The sequence below is a fragment of the Oncorhynchus kisutch genome, linkage group LG26 (assembly GCF_002021735.2).
Source record: "Oncorhynchus kisutch isolate 150728-3 linkage group LG26, Okis_V2, whole genome shotgun sequence".
Lineage (NCBI taxonomy): Eukaryota > Metazoa > Chordata > Actinopteri > Salmoniformes > Salmonidae > Oncorhynchus > Oncorhynchus kisutch.
The window spans coordinates 49827145-49846776 of NC_034199.2; the positions used below are offsets into that span (position 1 = coordinate 49827145).

Consider the following 19632-nt stretch of genomic DNA (forward strand, 5'->3'; position numbering starts at 1 on the left):
TATGGGCCCTGGTTAGAAGCAGTGCACTATATAGGGAATATGGTGTCAGTGGGGAAACTGCCAGATACTGGGAGATGGATGGATAATGAAGAAGTGCTTTGGAGGTTTGATCCACTTTTCTCTCTTTCTTATTATTACTATAGTAACAAGACTGCATCAATTTAGAGGAATATTTTTAAGGAAATGTTGTTGTGGGGGTCAACGGTCAGAGTTCTTGACACCTGGTAATCTACAATGCCTTCCGAAACTATTTATACCCCTCAAATGATTCCACTAGTTGTTGTGCTACAAGCTAAAACCAATTTACTCCATAATGAAAAAGTACAAATATGTTTATAGAAATGTTTGCTAATTTTATTGATAATTTTTTTTTTTTTTTTACAAAAATAAGTATTCACACCCTTGAGTCAACACATGTTAGATTCACCGTTGGCTGCGATTACAGCTGGGATTATTTCTGAGTATCAAAGAGCTTTACTCATCTTGATTGTACAATATTTGCACATTATTCTCTTTAAAATTCTTCAAGCTTTGTCAAGTTGGTTGTGATCATTGCTAGAAAGCCAATTTCAAGTATTGCCATAGATGTTCAAGCCAATTTTAGTCAAAAATATAATAGGCCAGCTCTTCAGGAATATTAAATGTATATAGCGTTGTGTTTTAGGTTACTGTCCAGCTGAAAGGTGGATTCGTCTCCCAGTGTCTGTTGGAAAGCAGACTAAACAAGGTTTTCCTCTTTTGGATTTTGACTGTGCTTAACTCTATTATGTTTATTTTTATCCTGAAAAACTCCCCAGTCCTTAACGATGACAAGCATACCCATAACATGATGCATCCACCACCAGAATGCATGTTTTGGAATATTTTTATTCTGTACAGGCTTCCTTCTTTTCACTCTGTCATTTAGGTTAGTATTGTGGAGTAATTTAGGTTAGTATTATGGATTAACTCCGGCAAGTAAGAAAGGACGCCTATATCACTGTAGTGACTGGGTGTATTGATACACCATCCAAAGTGTAATTAATAACTGCACCATGTTCAAAGGATAATTCAATGTCTGCTTTTTCATTTTTACCCATCTACCAATAGGTGCCCTTCTTTGTGAGGCATTGGAAAACTTCCCTGGTCTTTGTGGTTGAATCTGTGTTTGAAATTCGCTGCTCAACTGAGGGACCTTACAGATAATTGTATGTGTGGGGTACAGAGATGAGGTAGTCATTCAAAAAATCATATTAAACACTATTATTGTACACAGAGTGAGTTCATGCAACAGTATAATGTGATTGTTAAGCAAATTTGTATTCCTGAACTTATTTAGGCTTGCCATAACAAAGTTGAATAGTTATTGACTCAAGAACTTTCAGCTTCTAATTTGTAGTTCATTTGTAAAAATCTCTGAAGACATAATTGCACTTTGACATTATGGTGTGTTGTGTGTGTGAGTCCAGAGACACACAATCTCAATTGAATCTATTTTAAATTCAGGCTGTAACAATAAAATGTGGAAAAAGTCATCGTCGTGTGAATACTTTCTGAAGGCCACTGAATTGAATTCCTGTCAGGGTAAGGAATTATTCAGCTATACTATTTCTTAAAAAGACACACATTTTAGGATTTTGTGAGTGATTGGTAAATAAATATTTATTTATTTATATAAATATTATATAAATATTTATATAAATATTTCTAAAAGTAAAACTAATTATATTATAATAACTACTAACTAATAGTAGTTATAATAGTTATAATATAATAATTATAACATGCTACAGATTTTTATTTTAATATTTCTCCAGCTGTCGGCTGTCAATCCAGACAGGAAAAGATCATCTCATCAACTCATCAAAGGCTGACTTGAGTCTCGACTTGAGTCTCGACCACAATATCAATATTGATCTTTATCATGGTCATGTGTCCCAGTGTCTCCTGACTCCTCCTGTCTCAACCTCCAGTATTTATGCTGCAGTAGTTTATGTGTCAGGTGGCTAGGGTCAGTTTGTTATATCTGTGGTACTTCTCCTGTCTTATCCAGTGTCCTGTGTGAATTTAAGTATGCTCCCTCTAGATCTCTCTCTCCCTCTCTCCCTCCCCTCTCAGAGGACCTGAGCCCTAAAATCATGCCTCAGAACCACCTGGCCTGATGACTCCTTGTTGTTCCCAGTCCACCTGGCCATGCTGCTGCTCCAGTTTCAACTGTTCTGCCTGCGGCTATGGAATCCTGACCTGTTCACCGGACATGCTACCTGTCCCAGACCTGCTGTTTTCAACTCTCTAGACACAGCAGGAGTGGTAGAGATGCTCTTAATGATCGGCTATGAAAAGCCAACTGACATTTACTCCTGAGGTGCTGACTTGTTGCACCCTCGACAACTACTGTGATTATTATTATTTGACCATGCTGGTCATTTATGAACATCTTGGCCATGTTCTGTTATAATCTCCACCCGGCACAGCCAGAAGAGGACTGGCCACCCCACATAGCCTGGTTCCTCTCTAGGTTTCTTCCTAGGTTTTGGCCTTTCTAGGGAGTTTTTCCAAGCCACCGTGCTTCTACACCTGCATTGCTTGCTGTTGGGGGTTTTAGGCTGGGATTCTGTACAGCACTTTGTGACATCAGCTGATGTAAGAATAAATTTAATTTGATTCATGTTTTTTTGGACAAAGAAATAACTGTAGTCATTTAATATAAATGCCATCTCGATATTAGTGCTACTGGTGAAATCTCTGAGTAAGATCATCCTCATACTCATACATGTTCAATAACCAATTGGCTATTCAGCACAACGTGTGTTTATAAGAAATGATCGTGACAAAGATGGAAATTATTGATCAAAAACAAATAATTTATTTGAGACTAGTCGTAGACTTGATTTCACTATTTCTTTATATTACAACACAATGAAACATATAGATTAGTATTTAAAAAATTCTTCATTGGAAGTTTCCATAATCAAATCTTCCATCATTCTGTGACATCCTTGGTACTATTGCTTCAAATCTTCTCTTCCTCTGTAGAACCTAGAAGGTTAAATATAGTAATGTATCTATTAAAATGGACATAGAGTATCAACAGAAGTGGCTCTTGTTATCAGGTGAATGTTGTTGTTGTTTTTTGTTGTTGTTGTAAGAGCTCACCTGATGAACGAGGAGGATAGCAATGGCAGAGATTACTATTAATACTGCGGCCAGTCCTGCTAAGGGTAGTCTGACGGATGTTTCTCCTGTTACATCATCTCTTCTCTGGGCCTCTGGGGTAAAGCACCCTGGTTCCTCTACAGAAATTCACCACAATCTTAACAGTCATATCTGAATTCAATACGCATATTGTTTTGCGAACAATCTGCGTCTTTAACCCAACCCAACCCAAATGAACAAGTGTGGTTCAAAGTTCACATGAAAAGTACGTGCATAATGTCTGTATGTATCATTAGCATTAAGCCTTTAGATCGATTAATCCCCGATATTCAGTTGCATTCAGTATTACCTGTTATATAGAGTAGGGTACCATTCCCAAACGTCCTCAGGTATGGCGGAGGATACAGGACTTCTATGGCACATCGGTACAGGTCAGTGTCGTTACCCCTGAGACCAGAGATAGTCAGGTTCACCTTGCCTGGCCTTAACTGGCCCCGACAACGCACCTTCCTCTCTCCCTCCACCTGGAAGGCTGTGTTGTTGTGGGGGAAGGAGGAGGTGCACACCTTCTGATCTTCCTGCTCCCCGTACATCCCCCGGTACAGAGTGATCCGTAGCTCCTCCGGTTCATGTCTCCCTGTGTGGTGGTAGGAGCAGAACAGCTCCACCTCACCACGATGACTCACCACACGGTATGGCTGGGTGACCCTCAGGGCTGGAGAGAGAGGCAGGAGAGGGGTGGGTAGAGAGAGAGAGAGAGAGGTGGGAAGAGAGAGAGAAAGAGGTGGGAGAGAGTGAGATGGTGAGAGGGGTGGGAGAGAGAGGTGTGTAGAGAGAGAGAGAGAGAGAGAAAGGTGGGAGAGAGAGAGAGATGGTGAGAGAGAGAAAGGTGGGAGAGAGAGAGAGAGAAAGGTGGGAGAGAGAGAGAGAGAGAGAAAGGTGGGAGAGAGAGAGAGATGGTGAGAGAGAGAGAGAAAGGTGGGAGAGAGAGAGAGATGGAGAGAGAGAGGTCAGATTCCATCACTACTTTTGCTGAACTTGTATCCTCTACAGGTCCACATCTTCCAGAAGTAGGGATCCACCTCCTAACACCTGAGGTCCCAACAACACCATACATCTAACAACTAACTCTGCATTGACTAAATCCAGTCCTTAAAGAAATGTCTTGTATCATATTTGAAAAGGTACTCACCATTCCACACTGGGAGGTAAAGACCGAGACAGAGAAATGTCAACAGGCTGAGACTCATGATGATGAGAAGAAATGCACCTCCAAAAATATAATCTTCTCAGACCTTTTATATGACCAAGTCTTTCGGAAAGAGTTTCGAGATTGTGCGTTGATCGCCACCATAGAAGCACATATGTGCTTCAATACCAGTAATCCCAAACCACCAATTCAGGTGTGCTGTTCATTATTCTGGTAAAAAAGTTTCCATTTATCAACGGAAAATATGCAAGTGAATATAAAGAGAAAAACACCCAGAGTAAAACACTGAAAATGATTAGTCATATTGAAAATGCTGATTTGTGATATTTTACTTTTCTTTGACGTCAAGCTAAATGTCGATTGGATGATCTTCGGCGCTTCAGAACGCTGAGAACCAATGATGGAGTAGGGGAAGATTGATAAGGGTCACACCACTATTATAGTAGATTAAGTGGTTTGTCTGAAATGGGACCCTATTCCCACATGGTCTGGTCAAAAGGAGTGCCCTAATAATGGGAATAGGTTGCCATTTGAATGAGGGATTATGCACCTATTTACCAACGGCAATCTAAATATTTAAGTGTGGTTAGAGTATTGGGTTAAACTGCTCAGAGATGTGCAGAAGACAGGAGATTTAATAAGATTTGAACTGTTTTCTAGAATAGGTTTGAAAACATCAAGGAGGCCTCCCTAGTCCTTATATAGAACGCTACAGAGTGAAAAGGGGTGCACTACAGTCCTATAGACCCTGGTCAAAAGGAGTGCACTACAGAGTCCTATAGACCCTGGTCAAAAGGAGTGCACTACAGAGTCCTATAGACCCTGGTCAAAAGGAGTGCACTACAGAGTCCTATAGACCCTGGTCAAAAGGAGTGCACTACAGAGTCCTATAAACCCTGGTCAAAAGGAGTGCACTACAAAGTCCTATAGACCCTGGTCAAAAGGAGTGCACTACAGAGTCCTATAGACCCTGGTCAAAAGGAGTGCACTACAGAGTCCTATAGACCCTGGTCAAAAGGAGTGCACTACAAAGTCCTATAGACCCTGGTCAAAAGGAGTGCACTACAGAGTCCTATAGACCCTGGTCAAAAGGAGTGCACTACAGAGGGAAGATCCTCTGGTTAGGGACTGAGTCCTACCGAGTCACAATGAAGAACCTCTGGTTAGGGACTGAGTCCTACCGAGTCACAATGAAGAACCTCTGGTTAGGGACGGAGTCCTACCGAGTCACAATGAAGAGCCTCTGGTTAGGGGCTGAGTCCTACCGAGTCACAATGAAGAACCTCTGGTTAGGGACTGAGTCCTACCGAGTCACAATGAAGAACCTCTGGTTAGGGACTGAGTCCTACCGAGTCACAATGAAGAACCTCTGGTTAGGGGCTGAGTCCTACCGAGTCACAATGAAGAACCTCTGGTTAGGGGCTGAGTCCTACCGAGTCACAATGAAGAACCTCTGGTTAGGGGCTGAGTCCTACCGAGTCACAATGAAGAACCTCTGGTTAGGGACTGAGTCCTACCGAGTCACAATGAAGAACCTCTGGTTAGGGACTGAGTCCTACCGAGTCACAATGAAGAACCTCTGGTTAGGGACTGAGTCTTACCGAGTCACAATGAAGAACCTCTGGTTAGGGGCTGAGTCCTACCGTGTCACAATGAAGAACCTCTGGTTAGGGGCTGAGTCCTACCGTGTCACAATGAAGAACCTCTGGTTATGGGCTGAGTCCTACCGAGTCACAATGAAGAACCTCTGGTTAGGGACTGAGTCCTACTGAGTCACAATGAAGAACCTCTGGTTAGGGACTGAGTCCTACCGAGTCACAATGAAGAACCTCTGGTTAGGGGCTGAGTCCTACCAAGTCACAATGAAGAACCTCTGGTTAGGGGCTGAGTCCTACCGAGTCACAATGAAGAACCTCTGGTTAGGGACGGAGTCCTACCGAGTCACAATGAAGAACCTCTGGTTAGGGGCTGAGTCCTACCGAGTCACAATGAAGAACCTCTGGTTAGGGGCTGAGTCCTACCGAGTCACAATGAAGAACCTCTGGTTAGGGACTGAGTCCTACCGTGTCACAATGAAGAACCTCTGGTTAGGGGCTGAGTCCTACCGTGTCACAATGAAGAACCTCTGGTTAGGGGCTGAGTCCTACCGTGTCACAATGAAGAACCTCTGGTTAGGGACTGAGTCCTACCGAGTCACAATGAAGAACCTCTGGTTAGGGACTGAGTCCTACCGAGTCACAATGAAGAACCTCTGGTTAGGGACTGAGTCCTACCGAGTCACAATGAAGAACCTCTGGTTAGGGACTGAGTCCTACCGAGTCACAATGAAGAACCTCTGGTTAGGGACTGAGTCCTACCGTGTCACAATGAAAATGCTGTAGTTTAGACTATACCAGGTGTACTCCATATACCCACTTATTTTTCAGTGGCCAATTGTATTTATTCACTTCTAAATCCCCAGGATGAGTATCAAAGTAGTGTAGTGGAGTTTCACGCTGTATAAGGTTGATGGAACAGACATCTAGTGGGATCGTCTGATACCGCAGTGAAGTACATGATGATCCCATGTTCAGTATCACAGTAGTGTAGTGGAGGTTCACGCTGTATAAGGTTGATGGAACAGACCAGAACGTTTAGTTTAAACATGTTGATCAACTACTATTTCTTCACAGGCGCAGCAGCGTGCTCACGGTGGAAGGCCTACGAGGGAATGTTACTAAATGCAGTTAGCAGGAAGACATGGTTCTAAAATGCACAACTCCACATGCGAGCGGTTTCATGTTGAAAGGGGGAGATCTGAAGATGCAACAACTATCATGGGTTGTTAATATGACTGGGATAATGACTGGGATAATGGGTTGCTAATATGACTGGGATAATGGGTTGCTATTATGACTGGGATAATGGGATGCTAATATAACTGGGATAATGACAAGGGTTAATGGCTGGGATAATGGGTTGTTAATGTGACTGGGATAATGACTTGGATAATGGCTGGGATAATGGGTTGTTAACATGACTGGGATAATGACTGGGATAACGGGATGTTAATATCACTGGGATAATGACTGGGATAATGGGTTGTTAATACGACTGGGATAATGACTGGGATAATGGGTTGCTAATATGACTGGGATAATGGGTTGTTAATATGACTGGGATAATGGGGTGTTAATATGACTGGGATAATGGGGTGTTAATATGACTGGGAAAATGGGTTGTTATTACGACTGGGATAATGACTAAGATTATGACTATGATAATGGGTTGTAAATATGACTGGGATAATGACTGGGATAATGGGTGGCTAATATGACTGGGATAATGGGTTGCTAATATGACCGGGATAATGGGTTGCTAATATGACCGGGATAATGGCTTGTTAATATGACTGGGATAATGACTTGGATAATGACAGGGATAATGGGGTTGTTAATATGACTGGGATAATGACTGATAATGGGTTGTTAATATGGTGGGGATAATTGGTTGTTAATGTGACTGGGATAATGACCTGGATAATGACTGGGATAATGGGTCGTTAATATGACTGGGATAATGACTGGGATACTTGGTTGTTAATATCACTGGGATAATGACTGGAATAATGGGTTGTTAATATAACTGGGATAATGGGTTGTTAATACGACTAGGATAATGACTAGGATAATGACTGGGATAATGGGTAGTTAATATACCTAAGATAATGGGTTGTTAATATGACTGGGATAATGGGTTGCTAATATGACTGGGATAATGGAGTGTTAATATGACTAGGATAATGACTAGAATAATGACTGGGATAATGGGCAGTTAATATAACTAAGATAATGGGTTGTTAATATGACTGGCATAATGGGTTGCTAATATGACTGGGATAATGGGGTGTTAATATGACTGGGATAATGACTGGGATAACGACAGGGATAATGGGTTGTTAATATGACGGGGATAATGGGTTGTTAATGTGACTGGGGTAATGGCTTGGATAATGGCTTGGATAATGGGTTGTTAATATGACTGGGATAATGACTGGGATAATGGTTTGTTAATATCACTGGGATAATGACTGGAATAATGGGTTGTTAATATGACTGGGATAATTGGTTGTTAATATGACTAGGATAATGACTAGGGTTAATGACTGGGATAATGGGTAGTTAATATAACTAAGATAATGGGTTGTTAATATGACTGGGATAATGAGTTGCTAATATGACTGGGATAATGGGTTGCTAATATGACTGTGATAATGGGTTGTTAATATGACTGGGATAATGGGTTGCTAATATGACTGGGATAATGGGTTGTTAATATGACTGGGATAATGGGTTGTTAATATGACTGGGATAATGACTGGGATAATGGGTTGTTAATATCACTGGGATAATGGCTTGTTAATATGACTGGGATAATGGGTTGTTAATACGACTAGGATAATGTGTTGTTAACATGACTGGGATAATGGGTTGTTAATATGACTGGGATAATGGGTTGTTAATATGACTAGGATAATGGGTTGTTAAAATGACTGGGATAATGGGTTGTTAATATGACTGGGATAATGGGTTGTTAATATGACTGGGATAATGGGTTGTTAATATGACTGGGATAATTAGTTGTTAATATGACTAGGATGTTAACTGGGATAATGCCTTTGGCTGCTAGACAATTAAAGACAGTTGGAAAACCAATTGGACAGGATAATGAGGAGGTCTAAATCAAATAATTGCCTCCATGTTTCTATGGTGGGATTGTGGCTATAGGTTACATTGAAGCAAGGCAAGACAGGCCTTATAATAAGAAGTAAAATGTCCAGATTTCAAACAATTAAGGAACACGAAAAATATAGTGATGGTAATGATAGACTGTCTTCTGGTAGATGGAAAGGCCTTCCCAGAAACCTTCTCTATTAAATGTTAGCTAGCTACAAAGTAGCCTATGGCTGAATGGCAGAATGATATCGTGATTATTTGCATCAATCCAGTGGCCATTTGTTTTACAAACTCCATCTCATGGGCTACAGAAACACTGCTAACCAAACAACAGCGCTAGGTGGCTGTACTACAGAAACACCGCTAACCAAACAACAGCGCTAGGTGGCTGTACTACAGAAACACCGCTAACCAAACAACAGCGCTAGGTGGCTGTACTACAGAAACACCGCTAACCAAACAACAGCGCTAGGTGGCTGTACTACAGAAACACTGCTAACCAAACAACAGCGCTAGGTGGCTGTACTACAGAAACACTGCTAACCAAACAACAGCGCTAGGTGGCTGTACTACAGAAACACCGGTAACCAAACAACAGGGCTAGGTGGCTGTACTAAAGAAACACTGCTAACTAAACAACAGTGCTAGGTGCCTGTTTAGTTCAATTAAAAGTGGTCTACTGATGTGGTTTAAGTATTGTTATGGACTTGGAACATCCAATTTCGTTGTTTTTCTATTAAAAAAAGTGTGACTGTGAGACCCGAGAACCTGAAACTAATGCAAAAATATGTAAAAATAAATAAATCAGTTGACATCCTCAGTTATCTGTTTCAATAGTAGTCCTACTATTCGCCTACTGCACAGTACAGTTTGGGTTGGCCTGACTGGGAAAGACCAATATGGGATTTATCCTTTTGGGTCATTCAGAGTGTGTCACTGTTTCTCATAGAATGTTTCACACAGGGCACCTTTCCTTCGCCAGTTATCTGTTTCACACAGGGCGCCTTTCACCTTTACAGGGACGATTGGAGATAATATACGACAACTACTAGAAATAATAGAACATCATGAAACATATAAGAAGCCAGGAATGGTATTTATAGTGGATTTTGAAAAGGCATTTGATAAAGACTGGATTTTATTTATAAATGCCTAGACTTTTTCAATTTCGGTAATTCTCTTATATAATGGGTAAAAATTATGTATAGCAACCCCAAGTGTAAAATGGTAAATAACTGCTACTTCTCAGAGTTTTGAATTGTCAAGAGGAGTTAAACAAGGGTGTCCGCTGTCACCATATCTATTCGTTATGGCCATTGAACTGCTAGCTATTAAAATCAGATCCAATAACAACACTAGAGGACTAGAAATCCAAGGCTTAAAAACAAAGGTGTCCATGTATGCCGATGACTCAAGTTTTATATTAAGTCCACAAGCTGGATCCCTGCAATGTCTCATTGAAGATCTAGATAACTTTTCTGTATTCTCTGTTATAAAACCTAATTATGATGTGTACAATATTACGTATTGGATCTTGTAAAATATACAACTTTTACATTACCCTGCATTTTACCTATAACATGGGCAGATGGTGAAGTAGACATACTCAGTATTCATATCACAAAATATATAAATAAGCTCTCCACAATGAATTTCAATAGAAAACTTGTAAAAATAGACAAGATCCTGCAACCATGGAGAGGTAAATATCTGTCTATTTATGGAAAAATTGCCATGATTAACTCCTTAGTCATATTTCCAGTTTACTCACTTACTTATGGAACTGCCAACTCCTCACGGTTCGTTTCTGAAATCATATGAGCAAAAAATATTTAGCTTTATCTGGGACGCTAAACCAGACAAAATGTGCCTATCTATATAATGAATACACTGAACTATACCACTAAAACTATCTGCACAAGCGGAATGGGTCTCAGTTATTTCACAGATCCCAAATGATCCCCCACTTATGGGTATGTTTTGTAAATACTGTGGTCGCAATTCCTAGGGTTGCTCTTTTAAGGGTGGGAGTGTTACGGATACAGGTATCCTGTGTATGTATTTATTTTCTCTCCTTCTTCCCTCACAGGTGGCAATCATCACTCCCCAATCAGTCACCAGTCATCAATCAGAAGACACACCTCCTCCTGTTTCCTGCCCAATCACATTTCCTTTCCCTTGGTTTAAAAACCCTGTCAGATGAGATGATTAAATATAAAAGCACCTCTCTCTAGAAGCTTCACTCATTCAACAGTTTTATTTGAACCCTAAATGGTTCTCAAGTAGATTAATAAGAAAAGCTGATCCATTGTTTAAAAATTGCCTTTTTGCCGATTGCTATGTGTCATTTTTGATTAATTGAAAATTATATTTTTTTCCAATGTATCTCTCTTTTTCAAGCAAGCATTGCAGAGCTGGCTACAATTTTAGTTTCATCCCCCTGAAAAGATAGAACAAATATTATGGCCGAACTCAAATGTGCTGGTTGATAAAATACCTGTATTTATGGGAAAGATGTTTGAAAGGGGTATTTTGTTCTTAAATTATGTTGTAAATTGGAATGGTAGAGTTATGTCCTTCATGGAGTTCTCAGAATTGTACGGGAAGGTCTGCTCATGTCACGACTTCCGCCGAAGTTGGCTCCCCTGCCTGTTCGGGCGGTGCTCCGCGGTCATCGTCACCGTCCTACTAGCCGCTACCGATCCCTTTTTCGTTTGTCTGTTGGTTTTGTCTTATTAGTTTCACCTGTGTGTATTTTAGTTTAATTAGCTTCCCTATATGTAGTAGGTTGTCCCGCCCTTGTTTTGTGCGGGATTGTTTTTGTTACTCTGTTGGATTGTGGTTTCCATGTGTGTATTCTCCGGACTGTTTGGTCCTGTGTTTGGGCTGGTCTATGCGCCCTGTATATTGGCGCGACCGTTTTTTGGAGGAGAATAAATCACGATATACTGAACCCTGCTCTCTGCGCCTGATTCCAACCCACCACTCGTAGTATCCCGTGACAGCTCAATCCAAGAGTACAACCAATTGATTTCAGCATTACCCCCAAAATGGAGGTGGCAGCGGGAGGTAGGGAACTGGTCTGTCTGCCCAATATAAAGGATCAAAACTGGAGGATGAATAAAAATAGCATAAATAGGAAAGTTTCATTTGAGGACTAGGATGTTGACAACTGTGCCATACAGGTTGCAAAATAGTTGGGAAGAGATTTTCCATGGTACAGGGTGTATGAGTTGATATATAAAACAATGCAAGATTCAAGACTTTGTGCTTTTCAGCTAAAATTATTATATAGAATTCTTGCCACCAACAAAAGGTTGAATATTTTGGACATAAAATCATCGAAGCAGATTTTGTTGTGAGGATACAGAATCAATAGACCTTTTATTTTGGTATTGCCCTCAGGTAGCCTGTTTCTGGTCTCAGGTTCAGGAATGGCTGAAAATGCATAGCATTGAGCTAAAATTGACCGTAGAAATAGTACTGTTAGGAGATCTGGAGAGACCTGGTCAGTCAATTACTAATATACTAATACTCTTAGTAAAAGTATTTATCTTCAACTCCCAATCTGTGGATTCTATTCGATTAGATAGATTGAAATTGTACTTTAAACATCACAGCACAGTTGAAAGATATGTGTTGTGTAGAAACCCAAAGAGGGTGGCCAGCAGAGATAGATGGGATGGGCTGAGGGAAGCTGAGGGTTGGGATGGGCTGAGGGAAGCTGAGGGTTGGGATGGGCAGAGGGAAGCTGAGGGTTGGGATGGGCTGGGCTGAGGGAAGCTGAAGGTTGGGATGGGATGGGATGGGCTGAGGGAAGCTGAGGGTTGGGTTGGGGTGGGATGGGCTGAGGGAAGCTGAGGGTTGGGATGGGCTGAGGGTTGGGATGGAATGGGCTGAGGGAAGCTGAGGGTTGGGGTGGGATGGGCTGAGGGTTGGGATGGGCTGAGGGAAGCTGAGGGTTGGGATGGAATGGGCTGAGGGAAGCTGAGGGTTGGGATGGGCTGGGCTGAGGGAAGCTGAGGGTTGGGATGGGCTGGGCTGAGGGAAGCTGAGGGATGGGATGGGCTGAGGGAAGCTGAGGGTTGGGATGGGATGGGCTGAGGGAAGCTGAGGGTTGGGATGGGATGGGCTGAGGGAGGCTGAGGGTTGGGATGGGCTGAGGGAAGCTGAGGGTTGGTATAGGATGGGCTGAGGGAAGCTGAGGGTTGGGATGGGATGGGCTGAGGGAAGCTGAGGATTGGGATGGGAGGGGCTGAGGGTTGGGATTGGATGGGCTGAGGGAAGCTGAGGGTTGGGATGGGATGGGCTGAGGGAAGCTGAGGGATGGGATGGGCTGAGGGAAGCTGAGGGATGGGATGGGCAGAGGGAAGCTGAGGGTTGGGATGGGCTGAGGGAAGCTGAGGTTTGGTATGGGATGGGCTGAGGGAGGCTGAGGGTTGGGATGGGCTGAGGGAAGCTGAGGGTTGGTATAGGATGGGCTGAGGGAAGCTGAGGGTTGGGATGGGCTGAGGGAAGCTGAGTGTTGGGATGGGATGGGCTGAGGGAAGCTGAGGGATGGGATGGGCTGAGGGAAGCTGAGGGTTGGGATTGGATGGGCTGAGGGAAGCTGAGGGTTGGGATGGGATGGGCTGAGGGAAGCTGAAGTTTGTGATGGGATGGGCTGAGGGTTGGTATGGGCTGGGGTGAGGGAAGCTGAGGGTTGGGATGGGATGGGCTGAGGGAAGCTGAGGGTTGGGATTGGATGGGCTGAGGGAAGCTGAGGGTTGGGATGGGATGGGCTGAGGGAAGCTGAAGGTTGGGATGGGATGGGCTGAGGGTTGGTATGGGCTGGGCTGAGGGAAGCTGAGGGTTGGGATGGGATGGGCTGAGGGAAGCTGAGGATTGGGATGGGAGGGGCTGAGGGTTGGGATTGGATGGGCTGAGGGAAGCTGAGGGTTGGGATGGGATGGGCTGAGGGAAGCTGAGGGATGGGATGGGCAGAGGGAAGCTGAGGGTTGGGATGGGCTGAGGGAAGCTGAGGGTTGGGATGGGCTGAGGGAAGCTGAGGGAGGCTGAGGGTTGGGATGGGCTGAGGGAAGCTGAGGGTTGGTATAGGATGGGCTGAGGGAAGCTGAGGGTTGGGATGGGCTGAGGGAAGCTGAGTGTTGGGATGGGATGGGCTGAGGGAAGCTGAGGGATGGGATGGGCTGAGGGAAGCTGAGGGTTGGGATGGGCTGAGGGAAGCTGAGGGTTGGGATGGGATGGGCTGAGGGAAGCTGAGGGTTGGGATGGGATGAGCTGAGGGTAGCTGAGGGTTGGTATGTGGAATAGAGACAAGTGGGAGTGGAGTTGCTGTGTGAGAGATAGAATGATGGTCAAAGAGAAAAGTAAAACATTAAATAAATAAAAAAAGTCCAAATAAAACATAATGAAAGTACATTTGAATGACACTGTGGGACAGTGTTTTTACAACTAATGCTGGTTTGCCTGAGGCTGATGCCGTGCAGGTGTTTGCACACATGCATATACACACACTCTATTTTAAATAAACACACACAAGAAAACAGACATACATGTAATAGTGCCAGACATGCACACAAACATATACAGTTGGCATTGCTGTTATGATTTTAGTTGTCCTTCATGTGCTATTGTTTTGCATTGTTGTTTTGCTGTTTTCTTCTGTCTTCCTTTCATTCTCTTGGTTGTTCATTCTCTTGGTTGTTGGTGCATTGGGGGTAGGGGTTCATTCTCTTGGTTGTTGGTGCATTGGGGGTGGGGTTCATTCTCTTGGTTGTTGGTGCATTGGGGGTGGGGTTCATTCTCTTGGTTGTTGGTGCATTGGTGGGTTCTTGGGGGTGGGGTTCATTCTCTTGGTTGTTGGTGCATTGGGGGGTTCTTGGGGGTGGGGTTCATTCTCTTGGTTGTTGGTGCATTGGGGGGTTCTTGGGGGTAGGGGTTCATTCTCTTGGTTGTTGGTGCTTTGGGGGGTTCTTGGGGGTAGGGGTTGATTCTCTTGTTGTTGGTGCATTGGGGGGTTATTGGGGGTGGGCTCATTCTCTTGGTTGTTGGTGCATTGGGGGGATCTTGGGGGTAGGGGTTCATTCTCTTGGTTGTTTGTGCTTTGGGGGGTTCTTGGGGGTAGGGGTTTATTCTCTTGTTGTTGGTGCATTGGGGGGGGGGGTTCTTGGGGGTGGGGTTCATTCTCTTGTTGTTGGTGCATTGGTGGGTTCTTGGGGGTGGGGTTCATTCTCTTGGTTGTTGGTGCTTTGGGGGGTTCTTGGGGGTAGGGGTTCATTCTCTTGGTTGTTGGTGCTTTGGGGGGTTCTTGGGGGTAGGGGTTCATTCTCTTGGTTGTTGGTGCATTGGGGGTTTCTTGGGGGTGGGGTTCATTCTCTTGGTTGTTGGTGCATTGGGGGGTTCTTGGGGGTGGGGGTTCATTCTCTTGGTTGTTGGTGCATTGAAGGGGTTCCTTCTCTTGGTTGTTGGTGCTTTGGGGGGTTATTGGGGGTAGGGGTTCATTCTCTTGGTTGTTGGTGCTTTGGGGGGTTCATTCTCTTGGTTGTTGGTGCTTTGGGGGGTTCTTGGGGGTAGGGGTTCATTCTCTTGGTTGTTAGTGCTTTGGGGGGTTCTTGTGGGTGGGGGTTCATTCTCTTGGTTGTTGGTGCTTTGGGGGGTTCTTGGGGATAGGGGTTCATTCTCTTGGTTGCTGGTGCTTTGGGGGGGGGGTTCTTGGGGGTAGGGGTTCATTCTCTTGGTTGTTAGTGCTTTGGGGGGTTCTTGTGGGTGGGGGTTCATTCTCTTGGTTGTTGGTGCATTGTGAGTTTCTTGGGGGTGGGGTTCATTCTCTTGGTTGTTGGTGCATTGGGGGTTTCTTGGGGGTGGGGTTCATTCTCTTGGTTGTTGGTGCATTGGGGGGGATCTTGGGGGTAGGGGTTCATTCTCTTGGTTGTTGGTGCATTGGGGGGTTCTTGGGGGTAGGGGTTCATTCTCTTGGTTGTTGATGCTTTGGGGGGTTCTTGGGGGTAGGGGTTGATTCTCTTGTTGTTGGTGCATTGGGTGGTTATTGGGGGTGGGCTCATTCTCTTGGTTGTTGGTGCATTGGGGGGATCTTGGGGGTAGGGGTTCATTCTCTTGGTTGTTTGTGCTTTGGGGGGTTCTTGGGGGTAGGGGTTTATTCTCTTGTTGTTGGTGCATTGGGGGGGGGGGGTTCTTGGGGGTGGGGTTCATTCTCTTGTTGTTGGTGCATTGGTGGGTTCTTGGGGGTGGGGTTCATTCTCTTGGTTGTTGGTGCTTTGGGGGGTTCTTGGGGGTAGGGGTTCATTCTCTTGGTTGTTGGTGCTTTGGGGGGTTCTTGGGGGTAGGGGTTCATTCTCTTGGTTGTTGGTGCATTGGGGGTTTCTTGGGGGTGGGGTTCATTCTCTTGGTTGTTGGTGCATTGGGGGGTTCTTGGGGGTGGGGGTTCATTCTCTTGGTTGTTGGTGCATTGAAGGGGTTCCTTCTCTTGGTTGTTGGTGCTTTGGGGGGTTATTGGGGGTAGGGGTTCATTCTCTTGGTTGTTGGTGCTTTGGGGGGTTCATTCTCTTGGTTGTTGGTGCTTTGGGGGGTTCTTGGGGGTAGGGGTTCATTCTCTTGGTTGTTAGTGCTTTGGGGGGTTCTTGTGGGTGGGGGTTCATTCTCTTGGTTGTTGGTGCTTTGGGGGGTTCTTGGGGATAGGGGTTCATTCTCTTGGTTGCTGGTGCTTTGGGGGGGGGGGTTCTTGGGGGTAGGGGTTCATTCTCTTGGTTGTTAGTGCTTTGGGGGGTTCTTGTGGGTGGGGGTTCATTCTCTTGGTTGTTGGTGCATTGGAAGTTTCTTGGGGGTGGGGTTCATTCTCTTGGTTGTTGGTGCATTTGGGGTTTCTTGGGGGTGGGGTTCATTCTCTTGGTTGGTGCATTGGGGGGGGTCTTGGGGGTAGGGGTTCATTCTCTTGGTTGTTGGTGCATTGGGGGTTTCTTGGGGGTGGGGTTCATTCCCTTGGTTGTTGGTGCATTGGGGGGGGGGGTTCTTGGGGGTGGGTGTTCATTATCTTGGATGCTGGTGCATTGGGGGGGTTCTCGGGGATCGGGGTTCATTCTCTTGGTTGTTGGTGCATTGGGGGCTTCTTGGGGGTAGGGGTTCATTCTCTTGGTTGTTGGTGCTTTGGGGGGTTCTTGGGGGTTCATTCTCTTGGTTGTTGGTGCATTGGGGGCTTCTTGGGGGTAGGGGTTCATTCTCTTGGTTGTTGGTGCTTTGGGGGGTTCTTGGGGGTTCATTCTCTTGGTTGTTGGTGCATTGGGGGTTTCTTGGGGGTGGGGTTCATTCTCTTGGTTGTTGGTGCTTTGGGGGGTTCTTGGGGGTAGGGGTTCATTCTCTTGGTTGTTGGTGCTTTGGGGGGTTCTTGGGGGTAGGGGTTCATTCTCTTGGTTGTTGGTGCTTTGGGGGGTTCTTGGGGGTAGGGGTTCATTCTCTTGGTTGTTGGTGCATTGGGGGGGTTCTTGGGGGTGTGGGTTCATTCTCTTGGTTGTTGGTGCATTGGGGGGTTCTTGTGGTGGGGGTTCATTCTCTTGGTTGTTGGTGCATTGGGGGTGGGGTTCATTCTCTTGATTGTTGGTGCATTGGGAGTTTCTTGGGGGTGGGGTTCATTCTCTTGGTTGTTGGTGCATTGGGGGGGTTCTTGGGGGTAGGGGTTCATTCTCTTGGTTGTTGGTGCTTTGGGGGGTTCTTGGGGGTAGGGGTTCATTCTCTTGGTTGTTGGTGCATTGGGGGTTTCTTGGGGGTGGGGTTCATTCTCTTGGTTGTTGGTGCATTGGGGGGTTCTTGGGGGTGGGGGTTCATTCTCTTGGTTGTTGGTGCATTGAAGGGGTTCCTTCTCTTGGTTGTTGGTGCTTTGGGGGGTTATTGGGGGTAGGGGTTCATTCTCTTGGTTGTTGGTGCTTTGGGGGGTTCATTCTCTTGGTTGTTGGTGCTTTGGGGGGTTCTTGGGGGTAGGGGTTCATTCTCTTGGTTGTTAGTGCTTTGGGGGGTTCTTGTGGGTGGGGGTTCATTCTCTTGGTTGTTGGTGCTTTGGGGGGTTCTTGGGGATAGGGGTTCATTCTCTTGGTTGCTGGTGCTTTGGGGGGGGGGTTCTTGGGGGTAGGGGTTCATTCTCTTGGTTGTTAGTGCTTTGGGGGGTTCTTGTGGGTGGGGGTTCATTCTCTTGGTTGTTGGTGCATTGGAAGTTTCTTGGGGGTGGGGTTCATTCTCTTGGTTGTTGGTGCATTTGGGGTTTCTTGGGGGTGGGGTTCATTCTCTTGGTTGTTGGTGCATTGGGGGGGGTCTTGGGGGTAGGGGTTCATTCTCTTGGTTGTTGGTGCATTGGGGGTTTCTTGGGGGTGGGGTTCATTCCCTTGGTTGTTGGTGCATTGGGGGGGGGGGGGGGGTCTTGGGGGTGGGTGTTCATTATCTTGGATGCTGGTGCATTGGGGGGGTTCTCGGGGATCGGGGTTCATTCTCTTGGTTGTTGGTGCATTGGGGGCTTCTTGGGGGTAGGGGTTCATTCTCTTGGTTGTTGGTGCTTTGGGGGGTTCTTGGGGGTTCATTCTCTTGGTTGTTGGTGCATTGGGGGCTTCTTGGGGGTAGGGGTTCATTCTCTTGGTTGTTGGTGCTTTGGGGGGTTCTTGGGGGTTCATTCTCTTGGTTGTTGGTGCATTGGGGGTTTCTTGGGGGTGGGGTTCATTCTCTTGGTTGTTGGTGCTTTGGGGGGGTTCTTGGGGGTGTGGGTTCATTCTCTTGGTTGTTGGTGCATTGGGGGGTTCTTGTGGTGGGGGTTCATTCTCTTGGTTGTTGGTGCATTGGGGGTGGGGTTCATTCTCTTGATTGTTGGTGCATTGGGAGTTTCTTGGGGGTGGGGTTCATTCTCTTGGTTGTTGGTGCATTGGGGGGTTCTTGTGGGTGGGGGTTCATTCTCTTGGTTGTTGGTGCATTGGGGGGGTTCTCGGGGATCGGGGTTCATTCTCTTGGTTGTTGGTGCATTGGGGGCTTCTTGGGGGTGGGGTTCATTCTCTTGGTTGTTGGTGCTTTGGGGGGGGGGGTTATTGGGGGTGGGTGTTCATTATCTTGGATGCTGGTGCATTGGGGGGGTTCTCGGGGATCGGGGTTCATTCTCTTGGTTGTTGGTGCATTGGGGGCTTCTTGGGGGTAGGGGTTCATTCTCTTGGTTGTTGCTGCTTTGGGGGGTTCTTGGGGGTTCACTCTCTTGGTTGTTGGTGCATTGGGGGTTTCTTGGGGGTGGGGTTCATTCTCTTGGTTGTTGCTGCTTTGGGGGGTTCTTGGGGGTTCATTCTCTTGGTTGTTGGTGCATTGGGGGTTTCTTGTGGGTGGGGGTTCATTCTCTTGGTTGTTGGTGCATTGGGGGGGTTCTCGGGGATCGGGGTTCATTCTCTTGGTTGTTGGTGCATTGGGGGCTTCTTGGGGGTGGGGTTCATTCTCTTGGTTGTTGGTGCTTTGGGGGGGGGTTCTTGGTGGTGGGTGTTCATTATCTTGGATGCTGGTGCATTGGGGGGGTTCTCGGGGATCGGGGTTCATTCTCTT

At 45.6% G+C, this 19632-nt stretch overlaps 1 protein-coding gene across 1 annotated transcript; it reads right to left on the minus strand.

Annotated features, from left to right (window-relative positions):
• Window positions 1-2825: 2825 nt before the first annotated feature.
• cd28 (CD28 molecule) lies at window positions 2826-5103 on the minus strand. Its single transcript, XM_020462120.2, has 4 exons — window positions 4328-5103; window positions 3485-3850; window positions 3136-3272; window positions 2826-3018 (listed from the first exon to the last, which is right to left on the minus strand). The coding sequence occupies exons 1-4, from the start codon at window positions 4383-4385 to the stop codon at window positions 2932-2934; spliced, it is 648 nt and encodes a 215-aa protein (XP_020317709.1). The 5' UTR covers window positions 4386-5103; the 3' UTR covers window positions 2826-2931.
• Window positions 5104-19632: the final 14529 nt, after the last annotated feature.

Coding starts and splice junctions, on each gene's coding strand:
- cd28 (XM_020462120.2), bottom strand. CDS start 4,385: ATGAGTCTCAGCCTGTTGACATTTCTCTGTCTCGGTCTTTACCTCCCA. Junction 3,851..4,327: donor TTACCTCCCAGTGTGGAATG/GTGAGTACCTTT, acceptor CTCTCTCTCCAG/CCCTGAGGGTCACCCAGCCA. Junction 3,019..3,135: donor CTATCCTCCTCGTTCATCAG/GTGAGCTCTTAC, acceptor TTAACCTTCTAG/GTTCTACAGAGGAAGAGAAG.